The 20,945-nt window shown below is 49.3% G+C and overlaps 1 protein-coding gene across 6 annotated transcripts in view; it reads left to right on the plus strand.

Annotated features, from left to right (window-relative positions):
- KIAA1671 (KIAA1671 ortholog) overlaps positions 1-20,945 on the plus strand; it is a 202,032-nt gene that overhangs the window by 65,893 nt on the left and 115,194 nt on the right. For all 6 annotated transcript variants that reach the window (XM_077876093.1, XM_077876097.1, XM_077876098.1 and 3 more), the window contains 2 exons: positions 223-3,003; positions 10,357-10,491. In XM_077876093.1, the coding sequence (XP_077732219.1) occupies positions 223-3,003; positions 10,357-10,491 (2,916 nt within the window). The remainder of the gene's footprint in view (positions 1-222; positions 3,004-10,356; positions 10,492-20,945) is intronic.

Here is a 20,945-nt window from a genome sequence, read left to right on the forward strand (position 1 = left end):
GCTGAACTGTTCAAAAGTTGTACCCATTTATGTCCTTGCCAACAGTACCCAAGAGTGTTCATTTTCTCACATCCTCACCCACACTGGGTGTGTTCAGTCTTTAGAATTTTATGGTATCTTATGGTTTGATTTTAAAATCAGCTGTTTTGATCAGCTCACCTCTTCCTTTCTCTTTCAAATCCCTTAACGTAAATTGGATTGTTTCTTTTTTTTTTTTTCCAGCAAAAGGAAGGGCATGGTGTGGATGGAACATCCGTTCCAAGAAGCCCCTGGAAGCCTGGGACGCTCCGGGAGAAGTCTAGGCAGACAGAGCGGAAAGACGGTTCTAACCAAGTCCCTGTCAACTATCGAGGGGAAAGCTCGGTGGGAGCTCTGAACCCTTCTGACAGCACTCCAGAAGATGATGGAAGCTTCCAGACCGTGTGGGCTACTGTGTTTGAGCATCATGTGGAGAGACACACAGTGGCTAACCAGTCAGGACTTCGTCCCTCGGCCACACCCCCCAGAGATGTGGCGGATGCCCGTGTCTCAGAGCTCAAACCCAGGCCTGAGAGAGGCTCTTGGCTGGGGAGGGACCTGCCAGAAAAGACGAACCTCACAAAACAGAACTCCAGATGGGTTGAGAATCCCAGTACAGAGAAATGGGGATGGACCGCCCTTTCAAATGGTGAACCCAAACAGTATCACGTGCCCCTCTCAGAAGAGTACTCTTTGGATGAAAAACACAGTAAAAATTCTCCCCTATCCCAGAAGGTCGAGCCCAAGTATGACATCATGCACACCGTGGGCAACCGGGCGCACAGTGAGGCCGTCTCCACGGCGTTAGAGGAAAAAGCCATGACCCTGCGAAGCAGCAGGTCTCACCTCTCACCGAAGGGGAGGCAGCAGTCCCATGAGGTCACCCCTGCTGACCCAGAGTGCAGGCTGGAAGGTCAGGTTGGGTCTGTCCAAAGGGTCAGTTTGATTTGGGAAGCCCGAGGGTTTCATGAAGCGAGTGGGCCAAAGCCTGACTCCCGAGAGCCAAAGGACACGTTTGGGAGCAATAGCCTGTCACCCAAGTGGGCAGGTGGGGTGACCATGAACTGGCACAAAGCCACCTTGGTGGCCAGTGAAGAGAAAGGCTCAGATTTGAACTCTGAGGGCAACAGCGAGCGCTCAGCCAGGCCCTGCGGTCCCGAAGTCACCTCGGGGAGGGCCATTCAGGCTGCTGTCCGGGAGGCCCCGCATGCGGGGCCTGGTATGGCCAGAACCTGGTCAGGAGGCTACAGCTTTGCAGGAGGAAGGGCTCCCCACCGGGGGTGCCCTCTGGATGAGCCCTCTGACTTCCGAGCACAGCCGCGTGCAGAAGTGCGGGTGCAGAAGGGGCCCCTAGTTGTGGCTGCCAGTGAGGGCAAACCACCACCGGCCCAGGCGCTGGAGCCTGAGGCCAAGATGCGGAAGGCGGGCCCTGTGGACCAGAGATTCGAGAGGTGGCGGCGGAGGACGTTGCCCCATGACGTGAAGTTTGATGAATTCAGCTTCCTGGGCCCAGAAAACTCTTGGAAGGTGGAGCAGAGACAAACTGAACCTTTGAGCCCCACCACCAGTGCCTTAAGAAAACCTGAGCCATCCCACAGTAGGGTGGAGACGCAGGAGGTGAGCCCTGGTGCTTCACAGGACCAGACTCGGCCAGCAGTGAAGCAAGGGTCCTCTTTGGAACCCAGGGCGACATTTTTTGCGGTGACATATCAGATTCCTGATACTCAAAAAGCAAAGAGTGTTGTTAAGTCAGGGCCTGAAAACTTGACAGAACATTCTAGAAAAATAGTCCCACCTCCTTCTCCTCATTCTCGAACATCTGCCTTGGTTTCTCTTAACCACGAAGAGCCACTGGAGGCCAAGGGGAGTAACAACTGGTCTAAGGGCACAGAGCGGGACGGCACAAGCTATTCAAAACCTCTGAAGCCAACAGACCGCCCATCGCCTCTTGGGGACAGGGTTCTGGATGCTTCTAGTGAAAGAATCATGGGTGCTGATGCTTTATGGGTCCATTGGGGACCAGAAGATGGCTCTGGTTTTCAGAGTGGGAGCAGGACATCCCCAGGCAATGCCCCCAAAACACCCCCGGCTTCCAGAAGTCACCCAGAAGCCAGCGATCTCCTCATCAGAAGGGACACCGAAGTGATCAGCGTGAAGGTCCCAGGTAAAGTCAAAGATGGCTACAGATCCAGCGTGCTGGACATCGACGCCCTGATGGCGGAGTACAAGAAGCAGGAGGTTCAGGAGCAGGTGGAGGGTACACCTGCAGCGCCCAGCGGCTCAACTCAGGAGAGGCCAGGCCAGCAAGGCAGGCTAGAGCCGAGAAGGAGGAGCTGGAAGGAGAGGTCCGAAGCCGAGGGTGTCCGGACACAAGCCAGTTTTGCCGAAGCAAACCACAGTTCTTCTCTCGGCTCAGGCAAGCAGCCGGCAGAGACCCCAGGGGCAGCCGCGAACACCAGATTCAGCCCTCCTCTGTGGGCTCTGCCCCTCTCGGCTCCTTCTGAAAAATATCCAGGGGCCTCTTCTGGTCCCAGGAGAAAAGTTTCGGGAATCCCCGAGGATGACAGAAAGGACTTTGTTAGTAAACATCAGAGTGCAAACTATCAGAACTACCCAGCCGAGTCCAAGCCCACTCCCTGGGAAGATCTGGGTGGTGGGGCCTGCGTTTTGGCCAGATCCTCTCCCACTGACCAGAAGAAAGGGACCCCAAGGAAATCCGTCGGGAGGGGAGAGGAGGGCAGTGCCGTCCAGTGGGGTGATCACCCGTATGACTGCGGCAGGCCACTGCTGGATGTCAAGAGGGCCTATTCGGAGAAAGGCCCCTCTGCCAAAATCCGGGAGGGCCTGTGTGTCATGCAGGAAGCCAGAGAGAGGAGGCAAGAGCAGCCCAAAGGGAGGTCCAGCCTCTCCGGAGACAGTTCTGAGGCCAAGGAGACCAGAATGGGGCCCTGCCGGTGCGAGTCGGGGACTCGAGACAGTTTAAAGGTGAGTAGGAAGGCTGCGTCAGTTTTGTAAAACGTTGATTAAGATATAGGCCAGGGCTCTCAACCTCCCATACCCTGGGGGCCGGGTGGGTATGTAAATAAATGGAGTCAGACCGAGTGTGGAACTCTAGGGAGTGGGGAGGGGGGGGATTGGGGCAAATAGCCCATTTCCTGTGGGAGGGGGGAAGGGTAGCTGCTGCTCACTTCCAGCTGCTTTTTGATGTCCAGGGGCCACCAGTTTGAAAGCTCTGGCCTAGAGTGATGATAATCATACATGTATGGAGCACCCACTGCCTGTTCCTGTGTATTGTATCAGGTTCATTATCGTGTCCCTAATATTCAGCATAATGTGTGACATTTTGTGAACCTGCAAGGAATACTTGTTGAATGAGTGAATGAGCCATCTTCTGTGAGTCTCATGACGAGCCCTCTTTTGTGGGATTGTTGGTAGTTTGGGTTGCCATAGAAGCAGACCCTTGCAAGTGGTTGTTTTATTTTTATTTTTTAAGATTCCATTTATTTATTATTTTTTTTGAGAGCAAGAAACAGCACGTGTGAGAGGGCACGAGTAGGGGGAGAAGCAGAGGGAGAAGCAGACTCCCCACCGAGCACAGAGCCCAACGTGGGGCTCCATCTCACGATCCTGAGATCGTGACCTGAGCCAAAAATCAAGAGTTGGACGCTTCACTGACTGAGCCACCCAGGTGCCCTGCAAGTGGTTGTTTTAGGAGGTGCTCCCTGGCGGGGTCCCCAGTGGAGAAGTGATGCAGGGAATGAGAGGCTGGTGATGAAGGTGCCCCTCTGGGCATTTGGGGCTCATTCTCGCTGGAGTCCTCTGGAGGTAGCATAGATCACCCCTGACTTGTCCTGTCCAATGGGCAAGGAACCTGGAGTATTTATTTTCCAGTTCCCTTCTGCCGTCGCCTGGGGCTACTTCTGAGGCTGTCAACATTCAGACTCTTCCATCCTGGCTGGTGCCATGCTCGGTGGTGGAGAGGACTCCTCACACAGCAGGACACCATTGCCACTGGCATGTACTTGAGCGTGGGGCAGGGCGCCCACAATGTCTGCTGCAGATGTGATCTTTTTGTACAGATGGAAAAACTCCTAAGCCCAGAGAAGTTAAATAACTTGTCTCAGGTCACACAGCACCACATGGCAACCTAGTGTTTGAACCCAGGTCTGGCTAGATACACAGGCTTTCCAGTAGCTACTCGGTGGTAAATGGGAACCTTGAAGATGGGGAAGAAATCTGAGTATAAATCCCCCTATGCCTCTCTTGCATATCCTCAGCATCCTCCTATCCCACTGGTACTTAGCTTCTTTTCTGGTCCAAATTCATAAAGTTTCTTTCTGGAAATACAAGCAAATAGGAACACACATTCTTATTTTTGCCTCTCTTTTCCATCAAAGAGAGCATCCTCTGTAGGGACTGCAACTTTGGTTGCATATGGGAGTAACCCACCTCTGTCCCTTAGACTGAGTGGTGAAGGGCAAACCCTTCCCCTGAGGGCCCGAGCCTCATCTATCTCATCTGGAAAAAGAAAGTAGAGGGTCCGGCCTGGACAGGGACATTGTAGAAGCAAAACCGTGGGATGATGTCAATAAAGGTCACGACACAAAGGGTCAGCGAAGGCTTTTCGGGTACTGTGTCCAGTCTCCACTCTGCCGCTCACCAGCTGTGTGCGAGACAGTCACTTTGCCTCCCTGGGCCTCAGGTGCCTCACCAGAATTGACAGAAGTTTCTGCCCGGGCGGCTCTGTGGGTAGGCTGAATGGAGATGCAGCGTGGATCGAGCACCCAGTGCGTAGGAGTGCAGGGCCAGACTGTGGGTTTGCCCATGCGCTGCCCCAGGAGGGGCTCACGAGGCTGTTCTTGTGGGAACAGCAGGAGAGGGGAGAGGACAAGGAAATGTGACACTGAATCTATCCACCAGCGCCTTGCTCAGGGGCCTGCTGGCAGCGGGAGAGTCAGGGCGGCATGGAAGGGGCCCCCAGCCTGGCCTTGGATGCTGGCCCGGGGTGTGCTCGCCCCAGGAGTGCTCGTTGTCAGGGGATCTGTTTTCTCACCGAGGGATTGGGAAGCCTTGGACTGGCTCCTTGTTTCCCTTCTCTCCTGTCCAACCAGCTTTGGTTCTAGATCTTGAAAAAATAAATAAAAGCCATACAGAAGTACAAAATGTTGGTTGTTAAAAATTCAGGGCTCACAAGAGTGGATTAAAAAAGTGTACCCCCAAACCTCTCTCCATTCCTATCCCACAGATGCAGCCACTATTAGTTTTTGATATCTTTGGGGCTTTCCTATACCACAGAGTAGCTTGTCCATCACGTATATCTTTGTTGTTGTTGGTTTTTTAAAGATTTTATTTATTTGTCCATGAGAGACACAGAGAAAGGCAGAAACATAGGCAGAGGGAGAAGCAGGATCCCTGCAGGGAGCCCGATGTGGGACTCCATTCCAGGACCCCAGGATCATGACTGGAGCCGAAGGCAGACACTCAACCCCTGAGCCATCCAGGTGCCCCATATATGTCTTTATTTGTAATTATATTTTCCTAACTGCAAGAATAGTGAACACTGTGTGAAAGTGAACGTGTTATGGAAGCATAGCGTTTAGAATGCGAGGCTCCCCTAAATGATGAGTCTGGGTGTACAGCCTCCCAGCCCATCAGGGGTTCTCAACCACAGGTAGTTTTGCCCTCTAGGGTACCTTTGGTGAAGTGTGAGACATTTTTCTGTTGTCACCACCAGGGAAGAGTTTTCTCCCCGCATCTAGTGGGTGGAGGCAGGGATGCTTGCTACCAGAAGTGAGAATCATCCAGTCCCTAATGTGTATAGCTCTGTAGGCAAAGAAACCCAACCAGATACAGACACAGGCCAATAACATGCTGTCTAATGGAAACATGGTAATATTCTACAAAAAAATCTTACAACTTGCTTAAAAAAAATAACAATAAGGGACCCCTGGTTGGCTCAGCAGTTGAATATCTGCCTTTGGCTCAGGTCATGATCTTGGGGTCCTGGGATTGAATCTTCCATCAGGCTCCCCGTGGGGAGCCTGTTTCTCTTTGTCTGTGTCTCTGCCTCTCTCTGTGTGTCTCTCATGAATAAATAAATAAATTCTTTAAAAAAATTAACAATAAAAAGAACAGTGTATAGATAATCACCTTGTCATTTTTAGTGGTCGCAAAGTATTTTATTAAGTGACTGAGCCCAAACCTTTTTTACCCGGTTTAAACCTTTTTAAACCTTTTTTTTTTTTTTTAAGATTTTATTTATTTATTCATGAGAGACACAGAGAGAGAGGCAGAGACACAGGCAGAGGGAGAAGCAGGCTCCATACAGGGAGCCCGATGTGGGACTCGATCCCGGGACTCCAGGATCACGCCCTGGGCCAAAGGCAGGCACTAAATCACTGAGCCACCCAGGGATCCCCCATATCCAGCCACTTGTTGATGGACATTTGGGTTAGTTAGGGTTTTTGTATTGGAAACAGCTTTAGCAAGCATCTTGGTGCATGTTTGCTCCTATGGGTGAGGCTTTCTTGATGCACAGCCAGCGTTTCTCATGCACCCCACATGGGGTGCGATCATACTTAAAGTGATCCCCCTGCCCGCCCTCCCTCCTCCTCTTTCTTTTTCTTTTTCACTTAAGAAACATTTTTCGAAACTGTCCCAGTCCCGACTGCAGTATTCTATTTAATCAAATGATTTATTTGAATTTCAAAAGAGAGAACATTCTCAAGAGGATCCAATAATACTTAAAGGCATGGGAGGCAGCCTGTACCTCCCTCTACCTCCCTTGCCATCATCGGCATTCCTCCCATCCTGTGACCACTTAGCTTCTTTTCTGGCCCAAATGCATAGAGTTTCTTTCTGAAAATACAAGCAAATAGGAACACACATTCTTATTCTTGCCTCTCTTTTCCATCAAAGAGAGCATCCTCTGCAGGGGGTTGAAACTTTGGTTGCATGTGGGAGTAATCCAGGCAACCCAAAAAAGAGAGCCCTGCAGGGTCTCACCCTGACCAGTTGGTTGGAATCCCTGGGGTGGGGCCCACCTTTGTTAGATTTGGCACTTGCCTTTTTTTCCTATATGTTGTGAGTCTGAGAGCTTTCAGATTCCTCATCCGTTTTGACTGCTGTATGGTTAGAGAGGGGTGAATATTCCTGATCTTGTGCTAATGACAGACCACATTCAGATGTCATTTTGCACTCGGGCAGGGTTTGCCTGTGTACTTAGAATGGCGAGAGTCTAAAGGGAGCGTGGTTGTAATTTTGCAGGGGTCACACCAGAGTGCCCTGCGCCGGGGGCCGCACCTGGTTAAATCCTCGCCGGCAGTGACAGGGACCCGTCTCCCCTCGGCCTGAGCAGCCAGGTGCATTACCAGACTTCTGGATGTGATGCTCCAGACGAGTGCCCCTCATCTTGTCACCTGAGTGACAAGTGAGGCTTTTTGTTTTTCCTTCCCACCCCCTGCTTGCTTATGTTTTGCCCACTGTTCTTTTGGAACATGGTCCTTGGTCCTTTTCTCATAGAGTTGTTGGAGTTCTTTACTAGGAAGGTGAACCATTTGTACACTTACGATTCAATTTCTCCTCGGGAGCCGCGCTGGACTGCCTATTGGGCAGACCTAGGATCGGGCCCTAGCTTTGTGACTTATTAGCTGTGTGATCTTGAGCATCTTGCCAGACCTCTGTGAGCCTCAATTTCTTCATCTGGAATGTGAGTTCTGTCTACGTCATGGCTTGTTGTAGATTTATGGTGAAGTAATGTGTGGTCAAGCCCCTGGCCCAGGGCCTGATGTGAAAGAGGTTTGAGGGAACCTCCAGACCTCTGTTCATTTACTACATTTAATAAATGGGCTAACCCAGTGCCAGGCCCTGTTCTAGGCCCCGGGGCTGCTGGGAGGTACCAGCCCACTGTATCAGGATGTGCCATGCAATAAGGCAACCACATGTGGTTCTTTCAATGTAAATTAGTTAAAGTTAAATAAGATTAAAAGTTCTGGGTGACTTAGTGGTTGAGCATCTGCCTTTGGCTCAGGGTATAATCCCAGGGTCCTGGGATTGAGTCCTGCGTCAGGTTCCCCACAGGAAGCCTGCTTCTCCCTCTTCCTATGTCTCTGCCTCTCTCTGTGTGTCTGTTATGAATAATTAAATAATATCTTTTAAAAAAAAGTTCAGTACCTCAGTCCTGGTAGCCACATTCAAGTGCTCAAAAGTCAGGGGTGGCTCATGGCAACTGTATTGTATAGTCCAGATAGAGAACATCTCCATAATCACAGGATGTTCCAGCAGATGGCTTCAGTCTAGGGGGACAAACCTTAAGTGAGCGAGAGTACTAAGTTCCGGGGAGATAAAAGAAGAGGTGATAGGGAGCTGACTCTAAGAGGATGGTCAGGGGAAGGTCACCTGGGGAGGGACCTGAAAAATACCACTTGAGTGTTGGCTGTGGTGGGAATGAGCCAGTCCTATGGATGCTGGAAGGGTGCCAGTTGGCATGGTTCGGAAGAGGGGGCACAGAGTATAAGGGAGCCACTGATTTCCAAGGCAATTGCACCATTGTACATTCCATTCCACCAGCAGTGCATGAGGGCTGATTTCCGTACATCCTTGCCAATGCTCATCTGTCCTTTTGATTCTAGCCATCCTACTGTGTATGAAGGTCTCTCATTGTGGTTTTGACTTGTGTTTTCCATGGCACATCTTTTCATGTGCCTGTTTGACCATGTGTGTTCCTTCTTTGTTCAGATCCTTTGCCTATTCTTAACTGGGTTATTGTTCTTTTTTATTATTGAGTTGTAATTACTCTTTGTATATTCTGGACACAAGTGCCTTAGCAGACATAGAATTTGCAGAAATTTCCTCCCATTCTGTGAGTTGTGTTTTTTGCTTTCTCAGTGGTATCCTTTGAAGCAAAGAAGTTTTTCATTTTGATGAACTCCAATTTATTTTTCTCTGGTCACTTGTGCTTTTGATGCCATATCAGAGAAACTGCTTCCTAATCCAGGGTCATGAACATTTACACCTATATTTTCTTCTGAGAGTTTTCTAGCCTTCGCTCTGGCCTTAAGGCCTTTGATCTATTTTGAGTTGATTTTGGTTTATGCTGTGAGGTTTGCAGCATGTTTCGAAGGCAGAGTCTCAGCTTTGTTGATGAGATTGGGAGAAGCCAAAGGACAGAGGCCAACCTGAGGGTCTTGGCTGGCACAGCTGGGTGATGGGCAGGGTGGGGGAACAGTTTTTGGGGGAAGGAATGGAGAGGCCTGTGATGAGTGTGAGCAGTACAGGGAGATGTGGAGTGAGCAGTGGGGCCCTGCGAGTCAGGGGTCCTGACACAGACAAAATTGGGAGTTGCCTGTGCGCAGATGGGATTTATGTAAAGCCAGGTGATGTTATGAGAGATCCCTGAGGGAGTGATGGAACAGGAAAGGAGAAGGCTCTGGGGCTGGCCCTGGATGAGTAGAAGTCCCTCTGTGATGCATGGAGGCTAAGAAAGAACAGCCAGGGAGGACTTGATGTCTCATAAGGTATCAAAAAAAAAAAAAAAAAAAAAAAGTCTGTGAGGCAAGGGATCCAGAATCCAGCCTTTCTCTTTACTCATGCTGTGTGTTCTTAAGGAGATGCCTTCCCCTTCCCTCTCTGGGCCTTTTTTTTTTTTCCCATTTGTGCAGGAAAAGTGTGAAACACGTGAACCACAAATTCTGGAGTCCCATATTTACTGGCCTGTGAATCTATCCCCTATATATAACTGGCTGGAAGAAAACCCTGCCTGATTCAGACTAGGTTTATCTAGTACTGCCCGTTCATACATCATTTCTCCCTGTATCTGTGCTTCTGTGTATGTGTGTTTGGGGGAAGTCACCAAAAGTTACTAGTGGCAGTAATGAGGCTGGCTGACATTTATGGAGGACTCCCTACTTACCTACCGGGCATGGGGGAGATGAGCCTGAAGCCAGGTGCCCAGGACCTGTGCGCATCGCTCTCTGGTGACAGCATGATGTCACACACTTTCCATACACTGCTCCTCACTGGGTTCTCCCCAAAGCCTAGAAGCTGACTGCTGTTATTAGGAGTCTTTTCCCACATGGTCCAGATGCAGAGAGGCTAAGGCACTAACCTAAGGCCACACAGTTATTTAGTGTCTGAGGCTGGGCTGAACCCAGACCCCACTTACCACCTCCCGTCATTAAGGTAGACTGTCGTGGGGTGGGGTTTCTGGCGCTTTAGTTTTCTTTTTGCGCTTTTAGGTACATTTTAGTCCATTTTAGGAATGGACTCTCTCGCTGTGACATGTTCTTCCTGTAAATGGAAAGCCCCAGTAAAGTCCTTTGCTTGTGTTCTGTGCCTCAGGTGCTGGCTCAGGACCTGGAGAAGGAGGATGCCCTGCAGGACAAGGAGCAGCCACTCTGGCAGGTGTCCCCTGTAGCCTCGGGCACCCGGAGAAGCCACAGTTTCTGCAAGGACAAGAGGAGCGGGCCCTTTGTGGTGAGTGGTGCTGGCATGGCCCGACTGGAACTTGTGCAGGGGTGCTGGGCATCAGACCTTACTGGGAATGTGGTCCTATGGACCGTCGAGGCTGGCCCAGGAGCCTGAGGGGGCCGAAGTGGGACAGGTGCCTGTCCAGGGAGCTGGTGTTGCTGGACTGGCTGGCTAGCGGTTTTCGATGTAGAGGGTGTTTGGTGGCTCTGCCAGGAAGCCTTCTCTCCTCTCGGGTTTCCAGCCCAATGCAGAGTGGTAACCCTAGCTGCCTGGTGTAGAACAAATAAGAGAACATGCCGTGGGCTCTGAAAGTTCTGGGTTCGAATCCCAATACCGCTCTTCGCAGTCTCTTTTAGCAACTTACTTCTTTGTGCTTTGGTTTCTTTGCCTAGAAAACAGGATCTTGATTTCTGTTTCTTTTGCGCCGATGAGTTAATTTAACTAAGCGTGTCCTGGAGCCAGATCACCAGGGCTCAGATCCTAGCTTTGTGTGCAGACAGGAGTTTGGCCTCAGTCTCTTCATCTGTGAAATGGGGATAATGAAAGCATGTACATCACAGGGCTGCTGTGGGGCTCAGAGAAGATAATGCAGCAAGTGTTCAGCATGGTCCTAGGTACACAGCAAATGCTTCAATGAGTGTTATTGTTACCATTACTATTATTATTATCCTTTTTTAAAAAAAATATTTCATTTATTTATTCTTGAGAGAGAGAGAGAGAGAGAGAGGCAGAGACACAGGCAGAGGGAGAAGCAGGCTCCATGCAGGGAGCCCGATGTGGGACTCGATCCCAGGACTCCAAGATCAGACCCTGGGCTGAAGGCAGATGCTCAACCACTGAGCCACCTGGGCTGCCCTATCCTTGTTTTTGAATCTCTCTTTGGCTCCCACTGAGCTGTGCTTTTTTGGGGCAGCACTTGCCCTCTCTGAGTCCATTTCCTCACTTATGAAAGGAAGTGGGTCAGTGACGCAGCAGGATGCTGGGGCATCTCCCCAGACATTGCCACCTCCCATTTCCTGGGATTTTCTTTTCCATTTTTCTTTCTTTCTTTCTTTCTTTCTTTCTTTCTTTCTTTCTTTCTATCTATCTATCTATCTATCTATCTATCTATCTATCTATCTATCTATCTTTGTTGACTGATGTTCCATGATATTTGGAAATCGGCTGAGTTCTACACTTGCTCAGGAAGTCCCGTTAGGGCCCCAGACCCCATGTGCAGCATCTACAATAGGGGTTTCTTTAATGAGGCAACCCCAGTTCTACTCATGAGGTCATCTGGATCACAAGGTCCATGCATGTCAAGGGTATTTGTGCCTGGTCTCTTTTGGAGACATGGGATCCTCTAGTATTTAAATCCTAGGTTTTATCCCTTCTGGCCTTTTGGTCATGGGCAAGAAACTTCACTTTCCTGAAACTCAGTTTGCTTCTCTGCAACACGGGGTGAAGAAGATACCCTGGCAGGGTTCTTGATGGGGGAACATCTATACCAGGGCTTGCAGGGCTGACAGCAAGGCTGGGGGCCGCAGAGCCAGAGCAGGAATACAGACCTCATAACCTTTTTCTGAGCAGCCCCGGAAAGCCTCCTCGGGTGCTCAGATCCCAGCTGCAGATGTACACACATTTGAAACCTGCCTGTTTTTTTGTTAAACATTCCCTTCCACCAATTTCTTCCTTACTCTTTTCTCATTGCCTCTCCGGTGGCACCGACTCAATTTATCTGATTGTACTTGACCTTTTGTGTGTGTATGTGAAGACAGAGGTTGTAGAGAGAAAAGCATTGAAGGCCTGTCTTTTTATAGTCTCTGCTTGCTGGCATCCCCCTGGTGGCCCACTGTCTGTCATTGAGGAGCCTTTGTCCCTGGATCCCCAGGTGGCTCACCTTGGCTCTCTCCTTGTGGCTGCCCGAGGTCCCTGCCCCATTGCTGTCTGCTTGAGCTCCTCTTCTCTGATACAGGTGGGAAGGGTGAGGGGGCCCTCAGACCTCATTTCCCTGCTTTGAAGACTCACACCTGCAATTCCAGGGAGTGGCCACCAGGAGGTGGTGGTGTCCAGCTCACATTCCGATGGCTCCAAATGCCTCTGGCTCCAAATGCCTCATTCCGGGGACCTCAGCCTTGGGCTCTGGAGGCTGAGCAGTGGCTTCCAATTCCGGCTCTGCCACTGTGTGACTGTGGGCAACTGATCTGATGGACCTCAGTGAACCTCTATTTTTTCTCCTGCAAAATGAGGCTGGTCCTGTCTGGCCTCAAGAGCACTTCTGTGAGCAGGAAATGACCTTGCTCAGCACTCAGAAGAGGAAAGCATCAGTGGATGTGGGGCTGCCGTGAGAGCATATCCTCTTGTCTCCCCCTTCCTCCTCTTCAAGGCCTAGAGAGAAGGCCTGACTCAGTCACAGGGACCCTTCAGGTAAGGACTGGGGTCCTGAGCTCTTGGCCCTGCTGGTCGCCCCTCCTCCTCAGTAAGCTGGTCAGGCCTGCACAGTGTGCTTCCTGACGTGCTTGAGGGGTTCTCCCATAAAACATCATCTGCTGTTCCTGTCACTCTTGATAATGACTTTTGTGCTGCTGGCTTAGGTGCAGACTCAGCTCCGTCTTTTGAGGCTGTGTCTCAGGACTTGTCCATCCCTGCTCCACTCCTTGTGTTAGGGAGTATGAATCCTATGTTGTAGAGGAGGAAGCTGAGGCTCAGAGAGGTTAAGCCACTTGCCCAAGGCCACACAGTTTGCACAGCAGGGAAGCTGGAATGGAAACACGGCCTCATCTGCTTCCAGCCTTGGACCTGGGCCCTTTCTGCCACGGGACTGTGTCTTTGGCTGGCTGCCAGCCCGGCTGGCCCCTCTCCAGCTCTACGGCGCTCAGCACGTCAGCTCACAGTGAAGCAAGACAACCTCGGGCCTGGGGGTGAGAATGTGTTATTTGTTTGGCCTCCAAAGTTAGCCGCCCGCTTTCTGCCACCGCCGCCCTCTGAGGGGTGCCTGGGCCTTGCCAGGACTGATGCCCTGCTGATTTGCATAGTCCTGCCCACACCTGGCTGGCCCATAGTCTGGTCAGACCCTGAGCAGGGGTCAGGCCAGTGTGGCCCTGGCACTGGATAGAGGCAGTGAGCAAGTGAGTTGACCACTCGGGGTCTCTCTTTTCTCCTCTGTAAAATCCTAGGAATCATAGTAATAATAATGCCCAATAGCTTACGATGCTTACTGCATGGTGTGGAAACTAGTCTTATCTCCATTTTACAGACGGATAAACTGAGGCTCAGAAGCCATGAAGGACCTCTCCCAGGTTGAAGCTGGGACAGGACGATGTTTATAGAGTACCTAGCACAATGCCAGGTGAAGGGTCACAGCCTGATAAATGTTACCTGCTGTTACTGTATTGGCGTTGATTATTTGCTGTTGATTTCTTTTTCTTCTGTGTTCTCTTCAGAGCTGCTCGGTAGAACAGGGAAGTGCCTCTGATCTTTTTTTTTTTTTTTTTTTTAAAGATTTCATTTATTTATTCATGAGAGACACAGAGAGAGAGAGGCAGAGACACAGGCAGAGGGAGAAGCAGGCTCCATGCAGGGAGCCCGACGTGGGACTCGATCGTGGGTCTCCAGGATCAGGCCCTGGGCTGAAGGCAGATGCTCAAACTCTGAGCCACCTGGGCTGCCCGCGCCTCCGATCTTAGAAGTTTTTCTAGGGCCGAGCAAGGGGAGTTGTCTTGGTCCAAGGAGAGTTCAGTAGCAATCGGGACAGGGCTGGGACTGCAGACCACCTTTCTGACTCCCTGGCCAGTGCTCCCTGCTTTCCCCTCCCCACCACCTCTCCCCCATGTTAGTAGACTTTGGGTCCTTGTGGCAACTCTGAGCCCTGTGCTGGGCCTTGCCCCTCACCTATCTGTGGATGGGCACACCCTCCTCTCCCCATAAAGTGAGCCTTTGGTCTGCACTCACACAGGGATCATAAAGCACAGTGACTCAGTTCTGGACTGTGGCCTTAGGTCGCAGGTTGCCACAGAGGCCCCTCCCATGACCACAGGTACAGATTCACCAGCTGTTGGGGGTTCCCTGTAACTGGGCAGGTGGCAGGCCTCTGCTAACCTTGAGAATGTTCTCCCAAATCTCCAAACCCTTGGCCAGCATTTGCTGGCTCATTTAGGGCTGGGGTCAATCTCTTATGGGCCCACTGTGTGCCAGCAGAGCGGGGGGGGGGGGGTGGTCCTGGAGATCCTCCCAGCCCCCCTGGGGTTACAGTCCACAGGTCCCTGAAGATGGTCTCAGAGGGCCTAGTTAGGTGGAGGCAGAGGAGAGGAAGGGTACTCAGGAAGGAGGAAGAGCATATGAAAAGGTATGGGGGTGGGGTGATGGTAAGAGGCATGTTTGGGGAATCACTGAATAGACCAGTTTGGCTGAGGTGGAGTGTTGGGGAGGTCCTCCGTCTTTCTTTGGGCAAATATTTATCTGCATGTCCTTGGTGCTGTGCTGGCATTGGGCTACGTTATAAATAAGATAGATAAATGAGGGGGTAGATAAAGAATTGCAGTGGGTTCTAAGAGCTCCTATTCATTTGAGCGCTTACTGTGTGCCAGGCACTGTGTCATGTGCTTTACCAGCAATCTTTCATTTAATTTGTTAAAGGTTCAAAGCCTCTCACAGAGGAGGGACAGTTGTTTAAAGTTTGAAGTCTTGAAGGATGAACAGGTGTTTGTCAGATGGGTGTGGTCTGGGAAGAGCTGGTTTTGCCCCTGTGGAGGGAATAGCTTGGGCAAAGGTTCAAGGGCGTGAAACTGTTCAATGCAGTGAATGTAATCCAAAGCCCTGGAGTCTTATGAACGTTGATGCGTCATTGCTGGGCACCCCCGGTGTGTGTGTTTTAATGCACAGTTCAGGTGTTTCCTAAACTTCTTGCTGAGGAAACTGTGATATTTGTTTTTGAAGGGTGGCACCACCTCCTGGCAGCTCTGCCATCATGCCGCCATCTTAGTACAGGGATCTGCATGAGCAGTACTGAAGGTTTGAAAGCACTTGAACCCGATTTACTTGCTTATGATTGGAGAATAGAGGGAAAAACCATTTGGGATCCTGATGCCAAGACTTGTGAATGCAGTAAACTTGAAATAAGAGGGGATTTGTGCAGTGGCCCCCAGTGGATACACTGTTGGTCTTGGTTAGATAACTGTCTTGGCATTTCATTCGGTTGACTAGACATTCAAGCGGGAAGGGAAAAAAGCAAAATGAAAGAGCATATATAAACTGCTAGAAATAACTCATCAAAGATCGTGCTTTAAGAACAAGCTGTGAATAAAGGTTTTATGGTTTTTTATTTGTCCAGGATATGGACTCTTCCCCCTATAATGTGTTGCTTGACATTCCCATGTTTGATGTTGGGCCTGTGTTACTGTCATTTGAATTGAATATCTCAGGAACGTGGCTCACTGGCTTAATTAAAAGGGCTAATTGATCACACACAGCAAAATGTTCAGAGGTGGGCAGCTGTTGGCTTAGCTCAGCATCTCTGAGAGTCTCTTGGGCTTTCCCTCATGCTTTGTGCCTCATGGTCCCAAGATGGCTGCCACTTTTCCAAGAATTAAATCCACTGTCTGGCAAGAAGAAGTGGGAAGCCAGAAGGGCCATGCTCACAGTCTACAAGAAAGTAAGAGCTTTCCCCAGAGTGCCCTCCAGAAGACTTTCACTTACATGCCATGGGTAGGAACTAGGTCACATGGTCACTGTTAGCAGCAAGAGAGTCTGGAATAGTCAATGCTCAAGACTTCTGGCCTCCATCATGGAAGGTGGCCAAGTTGGATATGGCCATTGATCTTTCAACAAACAGCGTTGTTTAGTCTGAAAAAAAAAGAGGTGGGGGGGATTCTCAGGTCCTTGTCCAGGAAGCCTTGGCCTCCAAACCAGGATTCAAGATAAGAGAGAAAATCTGCCCAGTGTCTCCATGCCATGATGTGGGATGTATGCTGGGCATTGGGCCTCTGGGATGGGAAGGCACAATTCTGTCCTCCAAGGTCTCCATTCTGCTGGGGAGTAGGGCTCAGGGAAGGGAAGAAAGGCTGAGGCAGAAGAGACAGGATGGGTGGTAACTGGTTCAGAGGCTGGAGTCACCCTTCCCGCCTGGGCCAGTCAGGATGATATGCCAGCTTTAGAAGTGTGAGTGTGGGGCCTGAGTGGTGAGAAACTCCCTGATGCCCTGTGCTCTTAGGAGGCTCAGGAATCCTGACTTGTGGCTAATTCCATTTGTTAATTATTTCTTGTCTGTCACTGCTAGGTTGAAAGGGCTTGAGAAGGCTGAGTAAGTTATGTCTCAGCTGATTAGAGTTCCAGAAAACCAACCAGACCAGAAGGTTTTAGATTCCTAGGTCTCAAATGCAAGTGCTCAATTATGCCTGAGATTTTGTATTGGAGGTATTTTGCATTCATATATTTACCTAGCTATCACTCACCCAACTGTCTGCTTTCCATCCATCCATCCATCCATCCATCCATCCATTATCCATCCATCCATCCATCCATCTATCCATCCACCCATTCATCCATCCATCCATCCATCCATCCATCCATCCATCCATCCATCTACCTACTCATCTATATACCTACTCATCTATACACCTACCCATCCATCCATCCTCTATCCAGTTGTTTATATATACAAAGCTCTAAGGATATAAAGATGAATAAGTTAATTTCTGTCATCAAATTGCTCCCTTTCATAGACTATAAACAAGTAATTAAATAACCCAGGATGATAAATACTAGTCATTCATTTATTCACCCATTCATTCATTCAGCAGATATTTATTAAGCACCTACTATGTGTCATGCACCATTCTTAGTTCTTCAAGTAGAGCAGTGAACAAGATGTAAGCGGTTCCTGTCCTCCTGGAGCTCATACTTTAGTGTGAGTAGATAGACATTAAGCAAAGAACCAGACTCAAAAGAGAAAGCCTTTTAGATGGTACCAAGTGCTATGAAGAAAATAAATAGGGTGTTGGGATTCAAAAGTGGCTGGGGGAGAGGGTGATTGGAGGCTATTTCATTATTAATAGGGATTAGGAAGGGCTTCTCAGAGGAGGTGAAATTTGAGCTGAGACTTGAAGAGGGAACACAGCCATGTGGAAGAATCAGAGAGAAAGTATCAGGCAGAGGGAAGAGCAAGTGCAAAGGTCCTGGGGCTTGTTGTGTTTAGTAATACTACTACTAATGATGATGATGGCATTGGTGCTGGAGTGGACAGTAAGGAGTGCTGGAGTTGGCAGGGGTCAGGTCATACTGCCTTGATGATGACCACTGTAAAGATGTTGGTTTTGAGTAAGCTCAGGCTCCTTTGGTAAGAACAGAGGAGGGAAGTTTCATACCATCTGGAGGAATTCAGAAGAATGTCAGAGCCGGACTCAATGGAAGAAAGAATTAGCCAAGAAGGCAGTCAGGTTAGGGAATAGCATGTGCATAGGAGAGGCATAGGAGAACATGGGGCTTTCCAGGAGCTACAAGGAAGGGTTACCTGGAGAGCGGTGAAGATGAGGCAGGAGAAGGCCGGCCAGGCCAGGGATGAGAAGGCCCATCGGGATCAGAATAAGGTGCTTGGTGATAGGCGGGCCAGAGGCCAAGTGGAGCAGAAAGAGAGCAGTTACTAACGCAGGGCCGAAGATGAGGCTTCGAGCGGCCCCTAGTGGACATTTTGGGGGGGTTGGAGAGGATGTGCTCGAAGCTAGGAGACCAGGTAGGAACCTGTTGCAGCCATCTGAGCAAGACCATTTAAAAAAAAAAAAAAACCCAAACTTTTTTATGCTTAAATATATTTAACAAAATTTATCATTTTAGCCATTTTTTACATATGTTATTAATTTCATTAGATACATTCACGGTGTTGCGCAGCCATAACCACTATCCGTTTCCAGAACTTTCTCATCACCTCCAACAGAAACTCTGTCCCCAGTGAACCCTAACCCCCCATCCCGCCTCCTCCCCCTGGCGCCCTCTGTTCTACTTCATATCTCTGTGAGTTTGCCTATTCTGGATACTCCAGATAAAGGGAGCCATACACTATTTGCCCTTTTGTGTCTGGCTTATTTCACTTCGTGCAATGTCTTCAGGGTTCATCCCTGTTGTAGCAGCTGTCTGAATTTTCTTACGTTTCAAAGTAGAATAATATTCCATTGTATCTATAGTCCACATTTTGTTTAGCCATCTCTGTTGATGGGCCATTGGGTTGTTTCCACCTCTCGGCTGTTGTGAGTAATGCTGCTGTGAACATGGGTGTGCAAGTATCTGTTTGAGTCCCAGCTTTGAGTCCCTTTGGGTGCATCTGCCCAGGAGGGCAATTGCTGTATTGTAAGGCAGTTCTGTCTTTAACTCTCTGAAGAAGTGCTAAACTGTTTTCCACAGAACTGCACTAGTCCTTGTACGTCCTCACCAGTAATGCACGAGTGTGCTAATTTCTCCCCACCCTCACTAACACTTGCTGTTTTGCATCTTGTGGTTTTTGTTTTTGATAACAGCCATCCTAACGATATGGAGTGGTATCTCACTGTGATTTTGATTTACATTTCCATAATGGCTAGTGATAGTGAGCATCTTTTCATGTACTTGTATCTTCTATGGAGAAATGTTTGTTTGGATCCTTTGGCTATTTTGGAATTGGGTTGTTCTTTTTGGTTGCTGTTGAGTTGGCTGTAGGAGTTCCTTATATATTTTGGATACTAATCCCTTATCGGCTGTATGGTTTACAAGTATTTTCTCCCATCTGCGGGTTGTTTTTTCACTTTCTTGATAATGTTCTTTGATGCACGAGCATTTTTTAGTTTTGATGAAGACTAATTTATGCTTTTCTTTTGTTGCCTGGAAAATAATTTGTAAAATTGACATGTGATATGCATATAAAAAAGAGCACATATCTTAAGCCAGATGGCCTGGGTTTGAATCTCAACTCTGTTACTTAGCAGCTATGTGACCTTGAGAGGTTAACATCTCTGCCTCAGTATCCCCATCTGTAAAATAGGGGTAATAAAGGAACATACTTATTAGAAATGCAGTGAAGTTAGGGGCACCTGGGTGGCTCAGTTGGTTGGGTGTCTGACTCTTGATTTTGGCTCGGATCATGATCTCAGGGTTGTGAGATTGAGCCCTGCATTGGGCTCTGTGCTCAGCATGGAGCTTGCCTGGGATTCTCTCTCTCTGTCCCTCCCTCTGCTCATATACTCTGCCTCTCTTAAAAAAAAAAAAAAAAAAGAAAACATAAAAAGAAAAAGAAATGCAGTGAGGTTAGATGAATTAATGTGTGTAGGGTACTATGAACAGTAGTAGGTGTCACTTTTTAAGTTATTACTTTGCTGTTATTACTATGACTGCATAGTATATATCGAGTATCTGCTTGAGAGTCATCGTGCTAAGATTATTCACTGGATAGCATTATTCCACTGTCCCATTTAATCCTCACAAACCTCAAGAGATGGATATTCATTGTTTCCATATTGTAGATAAGGCTTGAGGCCTTCTGTGGCTTGCTGATTGTCATTTCCTGGTGCTTTTTGCCGAAGCAACCTCTCTACATCCTGAGGTACTAGGAACATGCCCATTTTAGAGATGCTGAGCCTGAGGCACAGAGAGGGGATGTGACTGAGCCAAGCATACAGTGAGGAAACTACAACATCTGGATTGATCCCTGGCCTGTGGATTTATCCCTTGGAGCTGAGGAGACGGGTGGGTCTTTGGGGGGGCAGGCTCCCTATATGGAAAGTGGAGCTGGATTTTGTTTCAGTTGTGCCACTGGTGTTCCCGGGGACCAAGACGTCGGCGGGCCCCCAGCCAGGTGTCCACAGGAGGCTGATGAACGGTGGGACTCCTGTTCTCCTTGCAGAAACCTCCCTATTGGGGCCCGACGGGCAACCCGGTGCGCCCCCTGGTGGAACTGCGCAGGACTGCGGGCGCTGGGGCCGCCTCTCCGGGGGATCCTGGTCCAGGAGGGAGTTAAACCTTTTCTGTGTATTAACCCCTTGCATTTCTCTCCTGGGAGAGGAAACAGAGGCCCAGCGGGGTGACAAGGATCTTCGTAGTCCTTTTGTTTCTCCTCCCTGAGAAAGTATGTCGAAACAAACACCGTCACCTGTGAGAATGATGTTAATCCCTTCCCTGGGTGAGAACGATGCTAATCCGGAGCAGGCTAATCTGGACTTGACTCTCATTGTGTTTGAGAATATAAATAACAAACGCAAGCGTTTTCCCCTGCTAGTAGTCACGAGTGCTTGTTTCACCTGTCACAACCCACTGAGACTCACCAGAAAGCCACCCTGCTCTGGCGACATTGCTGGATCCACTCCTTCCAGGGTGCACACAGCTGCATTTGCATACATGGACTTGGACACACTCCCTCAAACAGGAATACACCCCGCTAGACCCAGATCCTAATCTGATCTCTTTCTGCTGCCAGTCCGTGGCTTTGGACAGCCAGCTCTCTGAGGCTCACTTTCCTCATCTGT

The sequence above is a fragment of the Canis aureus genome, chromosome 27, assembly GCF_053574225.1.
Source record: "Canis aureus isolate CA01 chromosome 27, VMU_Caureus_v.1.0, whole genome shotgun sequence".
NCBI lineage: Eukaryota > Metazoa > Chordata > Mammalia > Carnivora > Canidae > Canis > Canis aureus.